Source organism: Lynx canadensis, chromosome B3 (assembly GCF_007474595.2).
Source record: "Lynx canadensis isolate LIC74 chromosome B3, mLynCan4.pri.v2, whole genome shotgun sequence".
Lineage (NCBI taxonomy): Eukaryota > Metazoa > Chordata > Mammalia > Carnivora > Felidae > Lynx > Lynx canadensis.
The window spans coordinates 4,158,316-4,174,336 of NC_044308.2; the positions used below are offsets into that span (position 1 = coordinate 4,158,316).

Here is a 16,021-nt window from a genome sequence, read left to right on the forward strand (position 1 = left end):
TCTCTTTGTTGAGGTTTTCACTGAGTTCATCCACTCTTTTCTAAGGTCCAGTGAGTATCTTTATGAACATTGCTTTGAATTCTTTATCAAGCCTATTGCTTATCTCCATTTTATTTCGCTCTTTTGCTGTGACTTGTCTTGTTCTTATTTTTTTTTTTCTTGAGAGAGAGAGAGAGAGAGAGAGAGAGAGAGAGAGAACGCTTGCAAGTGGGGGAAGGGGCAGAGAGAGAATCTTAAGCAGGCTCCCTACTCAGTGCAGAACCTTACATGGGGCTCGATCCCACAAGCCTGGGATCATGGAGCCAAGATCAAGAGTTGGACTCTCAACGAACTGAGCCATTCAGCTGCCCCTGTGTTGTTCTTTCATTTGGGGCACATTCCTTGGTCTTCTCATCTTGTCTTTCTTTCTGTGTATTAGGGGGGCCACCTATGTCCCCTGGTCTTAAAGGTAGTGAGCTTGTGTGGAAGAGGTCCTGTGGTGCCTTACCGTATAATCTCTCCTGGGCACCAGAGCCAGGTGCTCTGGAGTATCTCCGGGCGGGCCGTGTGCCCATGTTTGCCTTCAGCCCAGCGGCTGCAATGACCTGCTTTGCCTGCTGTGGGTGCGCCGTGTTGGGTTTGGTCCACGTGTTGTCGAGAGGCCTGAGGCTGCTGTGGGCTCTTCGTGGGTGGGGTCAGCAGTCAGACTAGCTGTCCGCATTTAGCCTGTCTGCTGCCATCACGGGCACACCAGACAGCAAGGCTTGCTCCCTGTGTAGCCAGCGAAGAGGCTCGGCTTCTAGAACCGCAGGCACGCTGGGGTGGGAGATTATTTCCGCTCTTCCTAGAGCAGGAGTCACTTTGGAGCGGTGTCGGTCCCTGCCAGCGCTGCCTGCAGGGTTTGGCAGCACAGGAGCTGCCTGCAGAGGTGGTGGGTTGGATGGGGCAGGTTCACGGGAGAACACGGAGTGGGGCACGCAGTCCCGGCAAGATAGACGGAGAGTGTTAGCGCTGACTCCCACAAGTGCCTGGCTGTCTAGGCTGGGGGAGGGAAGGAGAAATGGTGACCGCCAACGGTGTTGTTCCTGGAGAAATCTGAAGGTCCCTGCCCCTCCAGCGCGTGGTCTGAGCTTAGTCAGTAAATCTCCTTCACATATACCCCCAGGCACTCTTCAGACTGCTGCGTCTGTCCTGTGTCTCGGCCAAGTTATGTATTATGCTGGCCCTTTAAGGGCAGGGACTTAGTTTCCTTTTGCCCTCCAGCTCTTCTGGAGTTAAGCCCCTGTGGTTTTCAAAGCCAGATGTCGTGGGGACTCATCTTCCCGGTGCCTGGGGTGCCTGGGGTGGGGTCTGATCCTCTTGTTTCTCTGTGCTTGTGGTTTCCTTCTCATCTGTGGTGGGGGGGGGTTCTCACTGGGGGGTTTGGTTCCCAACTGTGTCTCTACCCTCCTACCCTTTTCAGAGTGACCTCCTCTCTAGGATCCACTGCGGAAGGTCTGTTCTTCCAGTCTTCAGGTTGTCAGAGTTAGTTGCATACATGCAGCTGGTACCTGTGTGTGTGTGTGTGTGTGTGTGTGTGTGTGTGTGTGTGTGTGTGTCGGGGGGCGGGGGACAGTGGGAGCCCAGGGTCCTACACCATCTTCCCTAAACGACCTGCACCCCTTCTTTGACTTTTAAAGCACTGCGCATACTTCTCAGACAGCTACCTAGTCACCCAACACCATTTCCTGAGCAAATCCATTTTGCCTTCAGTGATGTGAAATGGCAACTTGTATCATTCACTAAACGCCTGTGTGTGTTTGGGCCTATTTCTGGTTCCATTTACTCATCTGCATAAAGGTCATTGCCTCCTTGTTTTAATCACGGCAGTCTGTTAACGTATTTCCATATCTTGGCCTCTTCTTCTCTCTCTGCTGTTCATATCCAGAATTTTCCTAACTTTCCTTCACATACTGTAGGAAGATTAGAATGACTTAGCCAGATTAAAAAGACTAAAAAAAAAAAAAAAAATAGCTAAATTCATAGAATAGGGGGAAAATTGCATCTTTACAAAATTACAAAATTAAATTAAAAAAATAGCTAAATTCATAGAATAGGGGGAAAATTGCATCTTTACAAAATTACAAAATTAAAAAAAATTAAAAAGATTAAAAAAAATAGCTAAATTCATAGAATAGGGGGAAAATCACATCTTTACAAAATTAACTCATGAAAATAGGGTGTGCCTTTTCATTTATTCAAGTCTTTTGCATTCTTCGGGGAGACAATTGAAAATTCAAAAGGGACAATGGACACACAGTGAGAAGTCTCCCCTCTAGCCATGTTCCTGAGCCACCATTGCCTTCTCCATGGGCAGTGTGGTGTTTCTTGCATGTTTAAATGCGTATTTAGCATTTAAACAATGCTAGTTGTATATATATAATTTTATGTTGTCTTTTTCCCTCCACTTATCAATACATCTTTATAATCTCTCCATCTAAGCAACACAAAGAACCTTCTCATTCTTATTTATATTCGCATAGTGTTCTATGGGGACATACCATCACGTATTAACTTACTCTTTCTAAATGAGAGACATTTAAGCTGTTTCCAGTCTTTTACACGCGGGGCTGTTGTAAATAATTCTGTGTATGTGTCATTTCTCGCAAATGTGAGTGTATCTTGCTATGTCTGGAAATAGAATTGCTACATCACAATGCACATAGATTTGTGATTTGGATCGATGTAACAAAGGCGCCCTCCTTGGATTTACACTCCAGTTGTGTTTTACACTCACTTGTCACGTATCGAAGTGTCTGTGTCCACACATCCTTATCAACACATTGTGTTATCAAACTTTGTTCTTCACTAATCTTCAAGGATTAGTGAAAAATATCTCAAACTGGTTCTCATTTGTATTTTAATTAGTACCAGTCAGTTTTAGCATAAACTTTCATTTAAGAACCTTTGATACTTCTTTTTTCTATAAATTTTCGGTTCACATCATGTTCCTATTTTTTCTATTGAATTATTTCCTTGTAATAGAAGTCTCCAAAAATTATTTTGGAAGTAAGATTTTGTAAAATAAATTACAAATCTTTCCCTTTTCTTTTGGATTACTGTGGTCGGCATGTATAATATTTTAATTTTTTATAGCTGAGTTCATTTTTTTTCATATGGCTCCGCCGTTTTGCATACTACATAGAAAGGCTTTTTTTTGTTTAAATACAAAATATTCTCCCAGTTACCTTGTCACTAGGCATGATTTTTCATTTTTAAAAAGATTATGAAATATTTTAACATACTAAAAAATGGAATAATATGTTTTTAAGAAACTGATATACTCATCACCAGAATTAATAAATGTTAGTATTGTGCTGCCTGCTTTAGATTTTTACTTTAAAAAACAAAGTAAAGGGCGCCTAGGTGACTCAGTCAGTTGAGCATCCGACTTCAGCTCAGGTCATGATCTCACAGTTTGTGAGTTCGAGCCCCGCGTCGGGCTCTGTGCGGACGGCTCGGAGCCTGGAGCCTGCTTCGGATTCTGTGTCTCCCTCTCTCTCTGCCCCACCCCTGCTTGTGCTCTCTCTCTCAAAAATGAATAAATGTTAAAAAAAAATTCTTTTTAAACAAAGTCAAGATGGTTCCCTTTGACTGCCTCCCTGGTATACATCCCTTCCCTACCCGCAAGATTCAAGAAGTCGGCATGTGTCCTTCTGGTCTTTGTCAGAGTCCTCAATTCTGAGATAGAGAACCCCACCCCTCTAGCTAGTTGAAGCAGAAGGGATTTATCAGTGGAAGGGCCAAAGAAACAGACTGTTGCCTGAGTTTTCCAGAAAGTCTCCCTAAAACTACGCTTCAGGGCTGGGCTGTGTTGTGAAGTCTGCTGTTGTGGCCCCAGAACTTTACCGCTTCTACCACGGCCAGAAATCCTTCGTGAGAGCTGCTGGTGTGGCCGGCCATTCCTAATACTCCGGAGGTACGCCTCCGTGTGCCTCTCTCCATTCATGACTCCATTCTAAATCAAGAATCTTGCCCAGTGGCCGCTGACAGGTGATCCTAAAGGAGATACAGAAATGTAGGAGGGAGGGAGTTTGGAGGGAAAGATTTTAGCCTTCTGGTTCGTGTGTACACCGGGAGCTTAGTGTTGCACGAGCCAATTCACAGCATTTGTAAACTTCCTCAATATTTCAGTGCTCCTTCTATTACTTTTTCCATGAACATTAAATAGTGTGTTTGGGGTATTCAAAAAATGTACGCAAATGGTATCATATTGCAACTTAACCTTTTATTTTTTTAATGTTTTATTTATTTTTTGAGAGCGAGAGATGGAGTGTGAGTGGGGGCAGGGCAGTGAGAGAGGGAGACACAGAATCCGAAGCAGGCTCCAGGCTCCGAGCTGTCCACACAGAGCCTGACGCGGGGCTTGAACTCATGAACCGGGAGAGCGTGACCTGAGCCAGAGTCGACGCTTAACCCATGAGCCACCCAGGTGCCCCTCGACTTAACCTTTTCATTCGGTGTCGTTCTTAAGCTTTTTCCCAGTTGATATCTGTAGCTCTGCTTCATTCTTTTCAACTGCTATATATTGTTACCGTGTAATAAATCAAGGCTTGCTGGCTTAAACATAACATTTACTATCTCCGTTTCTGTGGGTAGGAATCCAAGTGTGGCTTAGCTGCGTTGTCCGGCTCGGGGTCTCTCATAAGCCTGTGATCAAGGTGTCCGCTGGGGCCGTCCCCTGAAGACCTGACAGCGGCGGGATCTGCACCCAATGCACTCGTGTGGCTGCCGGCAGCGTGACTCGGTTCTATCATGGCTTGGGCCGGAGGGTGCCCTCGCATCCTTGCCACGTGGCCTGCTCCGCAGGGCAGCTCCCGACGAGCCGCTCGCTTCATCAGAGCAAGCAAAGTAAGAACGGGAGAGCGTGGGCGAGATGGATAGCACCATCTGTGGTGGGTTGAAGTGCTGGCCAACGTTCAGATCCCCTAGAACCTCAGGGTGGGCCCTTATTTGGAAACACGGTCTTTGCCGATGGAATCAGTGAAGGACTGAGATGAATCCATTGGATTCATCTAAGTGACTGGTGTCCTCATGAGGAAAGGAGACGTCGCAGAGACACGCAGAGGCCCCGTGAAGGTGGACGCAGCAGTTGGAACGACGCATCCGTGGGCCAAGGAATGCTAAGGATTGCCGGCAGTTACCAAGAGCTTGGAGAAAGGTATGGGGTGGCTCCCCCCTTAGAACCGACAAAAGGAACCACGTCGACACCTCGATTTTAGACTTCTGGCCCCCACAACTACGAGGAAATAAATGTTTGCTGTTTTAAGCTACCCGTTTGTGGTCATGTGTTAGGGCAGCCTTAGGAAACTAACGTAACTGTCTTTTAGAGCCACATCTTGGAAGTGTCACCCCATCCTCTCTGCCATATTTCGTTGGTTAGAAGCAAACTAGTAGGTCCAACCCAAGGTCATGGATACCAGGAGGCAGAGACCATTGGGAGAAACGGTCTGGCACAACTGACCACAGTCTGAGTATGAGGTGGCGACTTCTTGATCCGTTCTACGAAGGACATTTAGATTGGTGCTGCTTTTTCACTGTGACAGAATCCTAGTGTGAAGATCCTTAAATAGGTCTTTTTGTGCACGTTGGCAAATTTCCCTACGATCTGCAGGTAAAATTGCTGAATTGAGAAACTCTAGTGGTTATTTCCAAACTGCTTTCCATTGTGGTCCTTAACTCCCTACACTGATGTTTGAAAGTTCGCTTTTTCTCATCTCCTCATCAACACTTGATGTTGTCAGATGCTAAAAACTTGTTAAACTGAAGGGTATAAAATACCTTGTCTTTTTGCCTATGGACTGCTAAGCATTCTTGATACATAGGATATATATTATTCACACACACACACACACACACACACACACACAAATTTGTTACTTCTGTAGGTCATCTCTATCCATGGCATGGTTTTTAGCATGACTTGTGTATTTTGTCATAGAGAATTTTTAACTTGTAGAGAATTTATTTCTTGTATGCTTTCTAAAGTGTTTGGTATTATTTTAAGAATGTTTCCCTCTTCCTCAAAAGGATGATCTTTTGCATACGGATCTTTAAACTAGAATTGATTTTGTATATGCTGTGTGCTTATATTCGTACTTCTGTCCTTGCCTAAATCATACTTCCTTTCTCCATTTGTCTCCTATGGGTTACATTAGTCACATTTTATTTCTTAGCTTTCCTTTAGTGCTTTTAAAGTCTGCATTCTTTTATTCCTTTGACAATTTCCCTTAACTTTGAGCTAATTATATTGAAAGTCTATAATAAACATCTCTTTTGTCCTCAACATTTAACTTATCCAATTGTATACCTGTCCCATCTGATTATACATCACTATAATTTTTGCCCCACTCAATATACTTAGTTTTGCCCAGATATTTACCAATTTCTTTGCCATTGCTTTCTGAAACCTACCTCTTTTTTCTGGACTCATTTTTATAGACATACATCTTTCAGTATTTCTTTCCAAAGAGGTCTGTTTATAATGAACAATGTGCACATGTCTGAAATTGTCCGTATTTCACCTTCACTCCCGAGTGATAGTTTAGTTAGGTATGTAATTCTAGGCTGACAGTTGCGTCTTTTGAAAATGTTATTGCTTTGTCTTCTGGCTGTGGCAGATGAGAAGTCTGACGGCAGTCTAACACTAGTTGCCTTGTTAAGTGATCGGTCTTTTCTCACAACTGTTAGGTTTTTCTCTTGGAGCTCCACATTGAGTTGTGTGGATGTGTTTTGCTTATCCTCCTTGGGGTTCGGTGTCCCCTTTAAATCCGAGGATGTGTGTCTGTTAAATCCTGAGTGCCTCTCGGTTTATTCAGGATCTCCTAATTTAGACATGTTTTGTTTCATGCTTGACACATTTTGAAGTATTTCATTCTACCTTCCATATTTTAATTTTGCTTTCATTTTAAACTTCTGTGCTGCATGTGGAGTAGCTTCAAGGCTTCCAATTTACTAGTTCTTTCTTTAGTTACGGCTGGCCTTCTGCTCAACCTGTGAAGTTTTGTTCCAATGACTATATTCTTTGTATCTAGAATGTCTACTTGGTTCTTTTTTAAATATACTTATTTTTAAACCTATCGTGGTTTACACCTTATGGTTTCCGTTGCTGCTTTTCTCTCTTCAAACATGTTAGGCCTACTCCTCTTAAAGTTCCTTTCATATCATCCTGGCGTTCCTGGTTCTGGGTGGTGCACATTCCAAATATGACATGCTCTGCTCTCTACCTCATGATGGTTGACTTACCTGGGTAACTTCCTTTTCTTTCCTGGCACCTGGAGGAGAGGAGAGGGCTGTCTTCTACCTTGGTCCATGGTTGCCAACTTAGGTCAAACGTCTTCAAACGGGAAAACGGGCTTTTGTTCCCTTAGAAAAAGGGACTTTTTTAAAAAGCATTTTTGATGTTTTAACTTGAAATGTATTTACTTTTGAGAGAGGAGCACAAGCATGCATTGAGTAGGGGAGGGGCAGAGAGCGAGAGACAGAGGGAGACAGAGAATCCCAAGCAGGTTCCCTGCTGTCAGCGCAGAGCCTGACGAGGGGCCAAAGTCACCAACTGTGAAATCGTGACCCGAGCTGAAATCAAGAGTCAGACACTCTACGGACTGAGCCACCCAGGTGCCCTGAAAAAGGGCCTTCCGAGGGGCCAGCCCTCCCAGCTGTGAATGGGTATCAGTGGTGAGAAGTTTTCAACGTATCATCTCTTCTTCTGTGACCCTGAAAAACTTAACTATTAATCTTCTCTGGAATATAAAGGTATCTTATTTATTTAGAGGGAGAAGAAATGAAATCGTGTTAAATATCCTAAAACTCCAAAGAAAAGGTGACGCATGATTTCTTAAAAACAAATAGTTTAATTTCATTTTTATCTGGGAAAAAAATACAACTTTAAAATGAGGTGACAAGCACTCTGACATCATGTGTCATCATGTGTCATTTTTCACGGTACTACACTTAAGACGGAAGATACAGAACCTTTATAAATTTCTGGAATCGAACATTCCCACCTCAGATGAAAACAGACTGGTTATAAAATGTCATTTCACTAAATATTCCATTTTTGTTCTCGCATAGGGAATATCTTGTAGAAACACTATAAAATAAGGCAGACTTTTGGGAATTCAATGATAAAATTTTAGGAAAAAAGTGTTAGGTCTTAATTTCGTGTACTTTGGGGAGTACCAAGCTCATCAGATGGCTAGAGCAGTTTCAGAACTCTGGTTTCTATACAGGAGTCTCTCTCCTCTCATGCTCTAGACTCAGACCCCCCTCCCCCCCCCCAAAAGACAGCTTTTCTCAATTAGCTTCAATCAGAAACGAGTTTAACATACACAAGTATTTCTGTAGTGCAGTAAAAATGTGTCATTTTATAGTCTTAATTTGCATTATGAAAATAAGTCTGTACACCCAAGTAATACATATTTAATGAATATGAATCATGTAATTTTGGTCATGGCATTTAAAGTTCGCTTTGGCTTTGAAGTATTTTAAAATTCATAGAAAATATTGAACTTCTAATAAAATAAATAAAACTTTTAATTGATATTAATCAACTTCAAAATTTCTTTAAGAATCAACTTCAAAATTTCTTTGTATTTTTCATTTGCTACTCAGTTTCAAAAGAGAAGTCACTTTCAGTAGTGTTCCAAAGTGAGTGATTGCACCTTCTATGATGTGAAAAAAGTTGCTAAAGCTCCGATTGCCGTTGGCTGTTCCTAAGTGCTGGACACGGTTGAGAGAAATTGTTTGCAACAAGAAATCCATCAATGTCGTCTGCAGGGTCACGCCAAGGTCGCTGTAAGGAAAGCCAGCGCCGACCCGTTCTCCTGTGACTTTCCGAAGAGGCCCCCCCCGCCGCGGGCCGGGTATGGACACTTGGTGGCGATGGCGTCAGCCGGTGGCTACGGGAGGCCAGCGATGTCCCCACGCGTGTTCACAGGCTCTGCAGCCTTGGGCCCTGTTCGCCCTAATACTGAAAGGACCGGGGATCTGGGTGCGTGCGGGAACCCCCGGCGCGCAGAGGGACGGAGCTTCGAACCGGCGGCGGGCCGCGCTATTCAGGGGGCGGCCGGAGGCTCCGCAGCTGCATCTCGTCCAGTCCTTTCCAGTATTTGAAGTTGTTGTCAAGATGCTGCATTAGCTCAGGCAGGTCGACAAAGGCTGGGGAGAAAGACAGGGATGTGACCCCCTCCCCGCCCCTGGTGACAAACGCGGGCTGAGCGGGGCGCGTTTAGAGGGACAGGTGACAGCAGGTGTTTGCAAGCCCCTGGACAAGCGGCTGGAGGGGCTGCGGGTTCCCGAGGCCAAATCCCTATTCAATGCCCGGCAGCCCCTCCGAGACCACACGGGGACCGCCAGCTCTGGGAGGTGGCGCAGGAGGGAGCGGATGTGCTAATGAGCATAAGGAGCACTGAAGGTGGGGGGGATAGGAAGACAGCGAGTCCCCACCTGTGGCCGTGACCAGGACTGGCTCTTCTGTCTCCCCCCAGCCTCCGGCTCCGCTTCACTTAACCATCCCCTCCCGCCTGTCCCACTGCCCTGTGGGCCGGTGGGGAACAATCGGCCGGAGAGGGCGAAGCTGCGGAGTCCGCCCACCGGACACCCGCACCCCTGCGGGAGGGGCAGTTAACCAGCGGGGCGCAGAGAGCGCCCCGGCCTCAGGGGCCCTCGGTGAGGCCTCATTTCTTCTCGTCGGTCCTCCTCGAAAGGCTAAGCCCGCAAACATGCGCTAGAACCAGATGCACCATCTGCTACTCAACATCCGGCTCCCCATTTCGTTACTGGGGGAAATGCGCTGTAAGAGGTCTTACCGTCCCAGGCATCAAACATGTCCGTGATGAAGTAGTCAATGAAAGAGATCTGGGATTTGGGGATGCTGCAGGTGTTTCTGTCAAAAACCGGCATCACCACGGGCAAGTCCTGCTGCTTCTCCTCATCCGTCTGTAAAGCAGAAAATGCCCGAATTTTGACGCTCTGCTGTGTGGGTCCACTTCGGAGCAGCCCTGCAGGGGGGCCTCTCCAGGCAGCCCCCTGGAGCTCGCCGGGAACAGCAGCCAGAACCCGGCCCGGCCACAGATAACAGGTGTCCCCAGAGCAAGGTGGTTCTGTGCCAGGAGGGCCCCAGGACCCCTTCCCAGCCCCCATTTCCAACACCCGGAGCCTCTTGCTGGAGCTCCTGTCAGATCCCCATGTGGACACACAGCGGCCGTCCTCCCACACCAGGCCTGCAATGGCGAGAAAGAAATCAACCCCCATCATAAAGAAGGGGCTGGTGGCTGCTTCTCACCTCAGGCCAATCATTTTATTTGAAAAGGTTATGAACACCCTTGAGATCCTTGAGGTTAAAAAAAACAAAAAAAAAACCCCTCTGGGATGAACAGTTTTTATGTATATCCTGGGGAAAAAGGCAAGTTTATCTTGAAAGATACAAGGAAGCTTTAAGTCTCTTTTTTGCCAAAGTGTCCTGGAGGAGGGTGAGGGGATGTGTACAGTGAGGCAGGGGGGCTTCCTGGAGCCCAGTGGGGACTCAAAGGGTCGTAGGTCACTGCTGGAGCCAGTTAAGGGCAGACAGCCACGTGAGGGGCAGGAGGACTGGAGGGGACCCCAGCAGGTCAGTGACGTGGGGACAGGCTTGGTGGGGAGCTCAAAATGAAATGTGCAGGGCCGGGTGACAGGGGGCAGTGGCTGAAGGAGCTGCGGCCCCGGACACCCCGGGAGGGGTGGAGCCATCCCTCGGTCTTATACAGGCTCCGCCTAACCCCACTGTATTCGGGAAGAAACTGCAGTTGAATGGCTTTAAATGTTCCAAGCCCTCATTCCCGGCCCCCCAGCCCCCATGGAAACATCAACCATCACCACACTGGCTAAAATAACCTAACAGGAACTCTGGAAACCAGTCAAAGGTCTACAGCAACCAAGTGAAAGCCCAGTCAAGAAAAGCCACATTCAAAATGGTAGCAAATGCCATGGTGTTTTTACTCACCCTTGCCCCACCCTGTCCCCTGCCCAGTTCCCAGCTGCTCCCCTTAAACTGGAGGGAGTAGAGCTGATCCTGTTTGCATGATTGTAACCTACCTGGCAGCTGCCCAAAGGACCAGCCTCTGTTTCACCCAACTCAGCTCTCGTGCTAAAGCAATCGGCGGGGGGGGGGGGGGGGGGAAGCTGCATGGGATGACAGACACACATGCCTGGGGCAAGAGATCACGGGCGGAGACCTTCAGGATACCACGTGAGGCACCAAGGAGAAGCTGGGAGAAGATTCTGGGCAACTGCCATGCTCCAAAGCAGCTGTATATACTGAGGAAGGGAGAGGGCCCCACACAGGCCCAGACAAGACCTGGTCAGGAGCGACCTGAGGGGAACTTGAGCCCGCAGGTGGGGCTGATCCCAGGGCCGGGAGAGTGCCCGGCTAATCAGTAAAGGACTTTCCCGGCAGGAAGTAAACTGCCAAGACTTGGAGAGGTGCCCTGGCCAACAAATGTCCAATTTTCAACACAAGGCCAAAGAAAAGGGAGAAAATCAGCCTATTCAAAAGAAGAAAAGAAGCAAAAAAAAAAAAAAAAAAAAAAAAAAAAAAAAAAAAAAAAAAAAAAAAGAAGCTAGCAGAAGCTATCCCTGAAGAAGTACAGGCACTGGACCTACTGAACCAAGATTTTGAAACTCCCATCTTAAATATGCACGAAGAGCAATAGGGAAACGTGGTCAAAGGGCTGCAGGAAATGAGGAAAATGATATATGAACAAAATAAGAATATCCACAAAGAGACAGAAATTACAAAAAAGACCCAAACAGAAATTCTGGAACTGGAAAAAAAAAAAAAGGTTAAAAAAACTCATTAGAGAGATTCAACAGCAGATGTGAGCCAGCAGAAGAAACAAATCTGAAGACGGGACATATGAAATTATTGACACTGAGGAGGAGAAAGAAAAAAGATGTGAAGAAAAGTGACAAGAGCCTAAGGGACTTATGGGATGATATTAAATGGACCAATAATATACATTATCAGAGTCCAGGAGAGCAAGAAAGGAGCAGACATTATTGGAAAAACAACAGCCGTAAACTGCTATCACTTGAAAACCTACATCTCCCAAATCGAGAAACTTAACAACTCCAAATAGGATAAATCCCAAAGGAACCATATTGTGACACACTGTAACCCAACTGTCAAAAGCCAAAACTGAAGAATTTTAAAAGCAGGAAGAGAAAAGTGACTCATTGTAGGATATTCTCTGTAAGATGATGAGCTGATCTCTCAGGAGCAACACTGGAGGCTGGAGGTGGTGGAATGTTCATATAACGAGCTAAAAGAACCTGTCAACGGGGAATTCTGTAAGTAGCAAAACAAAACTGCTCTTCAAAAATGAGGGAGATCCGCAGACACCCCCCAGGTACCCAAGGTGCCAGTGCTCAGGAGCACTGATGTGTCTTATGGGAAATGCTACAAGGAATCTGTCAGGTTGATGGGAAAAGAAGCCAGAGGGTAACCCCAAGTCCTATGAAGACGTAAAAATATCTCCAGTAAAGGTAAACACGTGTATCTCTTTTTGCGAAGCGTCTGTTAAAATATTTGGCCGTTTTAAATTAGGCGGCTGGTCTTTTTATTACGGAGCTATAGTTTCTGAATATAGTCGTTTGTCAGGTAGGATTTGTGGGTATTTTCTTCCAGCAAGGCGTGACTATTCATTTTCATAGCTGTGTTTAGATGAGCATAAGTCCTGAATTTTGATTCTCGTTTCTCAACTTTTCTTTCTGTGGTGGTGGTTTTCTGTACGTAATAAATTTCTGTGCAATTCTAAACGACCAAGACTGTTTGTTCTCTTATGTTTTTCTTTAAAAGCTTTATGGTTTAAGGTTTTGTATTTAGGTCTGTGATCCACTGTGAAATGGTATTTCTCTGGTATGAGGTAGAAGTTGTGGTTCATTTTTGTTGGAAGAGATATCTAAGTATTCCAACACCACCTGCTGAAAAAAATTTTCCTTTCCCCACTGTTTATATAGATGTGGTCTATTTCTGGGACCTCTATTCTGTTCCATCATGTATCCGATATCTTTATGCCAGTGCCACACTGGCTTACTTTAAGCTCTAAAGCCAAACGGTGTAAATTTTCCAATGTTTTCAAGTTTGCTTTGCTTATTCAAGGTCCTTCACATTTCCATATAAATTTTAGAATCCGTTTGTCAATTTCTGCAAACAACAAAACTTTCCCCAAACAACAAAACAACCCTGCTGGCATTTTTATTGGAATTGTATTGATGTATACACATCAATTTGGAGGAAGCTGTACCTTAACAACACTGAGCCTTCCAATCTGTAGACTTAGTATATCTCTACATTTCGCAGGTGTTCTTTTTAAATTCTCAGTGATATTTTGTGGTTTTCAGTGTAAAGGACTGGAGTTCTTTTGTTAAGTTTATTCCGAGATTTTTTATTACCATGTAAATGGGATTTGGCATTTAGTTTCATTGTCCCAGTGTTTTGGGCTACTCTATAAAATACAACTATATAACGAGCTTGTCTTATGACGTTCTAAATCAAATCCTTATTAATGGTATTCATTGTTTTGTACACTCCTTAGAGCTCTCACTATAAAAAAAATCATGTCATTTCTGCAAATAGGAAAAAATTTCTTTCTATTCTTCGTACCTTTCTCCTCTTGCTTTACTGCACTGACTAGGGCAGCCGATACAGTGTTCAACAGAAGTGGTTCCCTTCCCTGGTTTCCAACCTTGAGAAGGTATTCGGTATTTCACCATTAAGTATAATGTCAGCTGTTAAGTGTTTGTAGCTGCCCTTTTTAAGGTTAAGTTCCCTTCTATTCCTGGTCTGCTAAGTCTCTTTTTGATGAATCAATGTGGAATTTTGTCAAATGCTTCTTCTGCATCTATTAACATGTTCTTTCCCTCCTTTAATTAGCATGTGATTATTGATTTTTCTGATACTAAGTCGACCTTGAATTCTTGGGGAAAAGCTCTAATTTATGATGAGATAGAATCCTTTTTATTTACCGCTCAATTAAGTATCTCTGCATCTGCGTTCATGATATAGGATACAAGGGACTGTGGTTGTCTCCTGGTATTGTCCTTGTTAGGTTTAGGTAGCAGAATAATGGCTTCATAAAATGAGTTGCAAAGTATTCCCACATTCTGTATATTCTAATATAATTTGGTAAGACTGGCATTATTTCTTCCCTAAATGTTTGACACAATTCCTCAATGAGACGTTTTGTGCCTGGAATTTTCTTTGTGGGAAAATCTTTAATAGTAAATTTTTTTTTTAAATTTTTAAGGTTTATTCATTTTTCAGAGACAGAGAGAGACAAAGTATGAGTGGGGAAGGAGTAGAGAGAGAGGGAGACACAGAACCCAAAGCAGGCTCCTGGCTCCCAGCTGTCAGCACACAGCCCAAGGCGGGGCTCGAACTCACAAACCGCAAGATCATGACCTGAGCTGAAGTTGGACACTTAACCGACTGAGCCACCCAGATGCCCTGTAAATTTTGATAAAGAATTTAACACAGGCCTTCACAGGTTATTCCTCTATCTTGTCAGTTTGGGTAAACTATAGTTTAAAGGGAATTTTTCCATCTCATTTAAGTTGTCAAATTTGTTGGTTTAAAGTTCACAATTAAAAAAAATTATCCTTTTAATATCTGTAAGATTTATTATGACAATACCTCTTTCATTCCTGATATTGGCAATCTGTGTGTTCTCTTTTTCTCCTTGATTATTCTAGCTAGGTAGTGGCAAATTTTGTTAATTTTCTCAAAGAATCAATTTTGGCTCTGTTAATTTTTTCTGTTTTCTCCATTTCCTCATTTTTTGCTCTTACATTTATAACTTTCTTTTTTGTCTTTTTTAGTTTTTTTTTAATGTTTTTATTTTTGAGAGAGAGAGTGTGTGTGAGCCGGGGAGGGGCAGACAGAGAGGAAACACAGAATCCAAAGCAGACTCCAGGCTCTGAGCTGTCAGCACAAAGCCCGACGTGGGGCTCAAACTTACAAAATGTGAGATCATGACCTGAGCCAAAGTCAGATGCTTAACCAACTGAGCCACCCAGGCGCCCCAGTCTTTTTTAAGTGAAATCCAAGTCATTAACTTTAGGGCCTTTTCTTTTCATTTCATGTTTTTTCGTCATATGTGTACTCTTTAATCCCCAGCCCCCCTTTCCCCTTCTCTGGTAACCATCAGTTTGTTCTCTGTAGTTAAGAGTCTATTTCTTGGTTTTTTACCTTTGCTTGTTTTGTTCCTTAAAATCCACATATGAACGAGATCATAAGGTATCTTTCTCTGACTGATTTCACTTAGCATTATACCGTCTAGCTCTACCCATGTTGTCACAAGTGGCAAGATTTCTTTTTTTATGTCTGAATAATCTTCTTTTGTGTGTGTGTGTGTGTGTGTGTGACCTCATCTTTATCCTCACCAATCGATGGGACATGTGGGCTGCTTTTGTAATTTGGCTATTGTAAATAATGCTGCAATACACATAGGGGTGCATATGTCCCTCTAAATGAGTATTTTTTGTATTTTGTGGGTAGTTTTTTTAAGGAAACTTTATTCTGTTTTCCACAGTGGCCATACCAGTTTGCATTCCTACCAACAGTGCAAGAGAATCCTTTTTTTTCCACACCCTCACCAAGACTTGTTGGTTCTTGTGTTTTTGTTTCCAGCTGTTCTGACAGGTGTGAGGTGGTATCTCATTGTAGTTGTGATTTGCATTTCCCTGATGATGAGTGATGTTGAGCCTCTTTTCATGGGTCAGCTGGCCATCTGTATGTCTTGGGAGAAATGCCTGTTCATGTCTTCTGCCCATTTTTTAATTGCATTATTCGATTTTTTGGTTATTGAGTTGTATCAGTTCTCTATATATTTTGGATACTAGCCCTTCATTGGATATATCATTTGCAGATATCTCCTCCCACTCAGTAGGGTGCCTTTCAGTTTGTTGTTTCCTTTGCTGTACAGAAATTTTAATGTTGCTACAGTCACAATAGTTTATTTTTACT

General features: G+C 44.1%; 1 protein-coding gene across 2 annotated transcripts in view; it reads right to left on the bottom strand.

Annotated features, from left to right (window-relative positions):
• Window positions 1–7,851: 7,851 nt before the first annotated feature.
• Window positions 7,852–16,021, bottom strand: part of PDE8A (phosphodiesterase 8A) — a 155,540-nt gene continuing 147,370 nt past the window's right edge. For both annotated transcript variants that reach the window (XM_030317300.1, XM_030317299.1), the window contains 2 exons: window positions 9,828–9,957; window positions 7,852–9,177 (listed from right to left, as the gene is read on the bottom strand). In XM_030317300.1, the coding sequence (XP_030173160.1) occupies window positions 9,071–9,177; window positions 9,828–9,957 (237 nt within the window). In that variant the 3' untranslated portion in view covers window positions 7,852–9,070. The remainder of the gene's footprint in view (window positions 9,178–9,827; window positions 9,958–16,021) is intronic.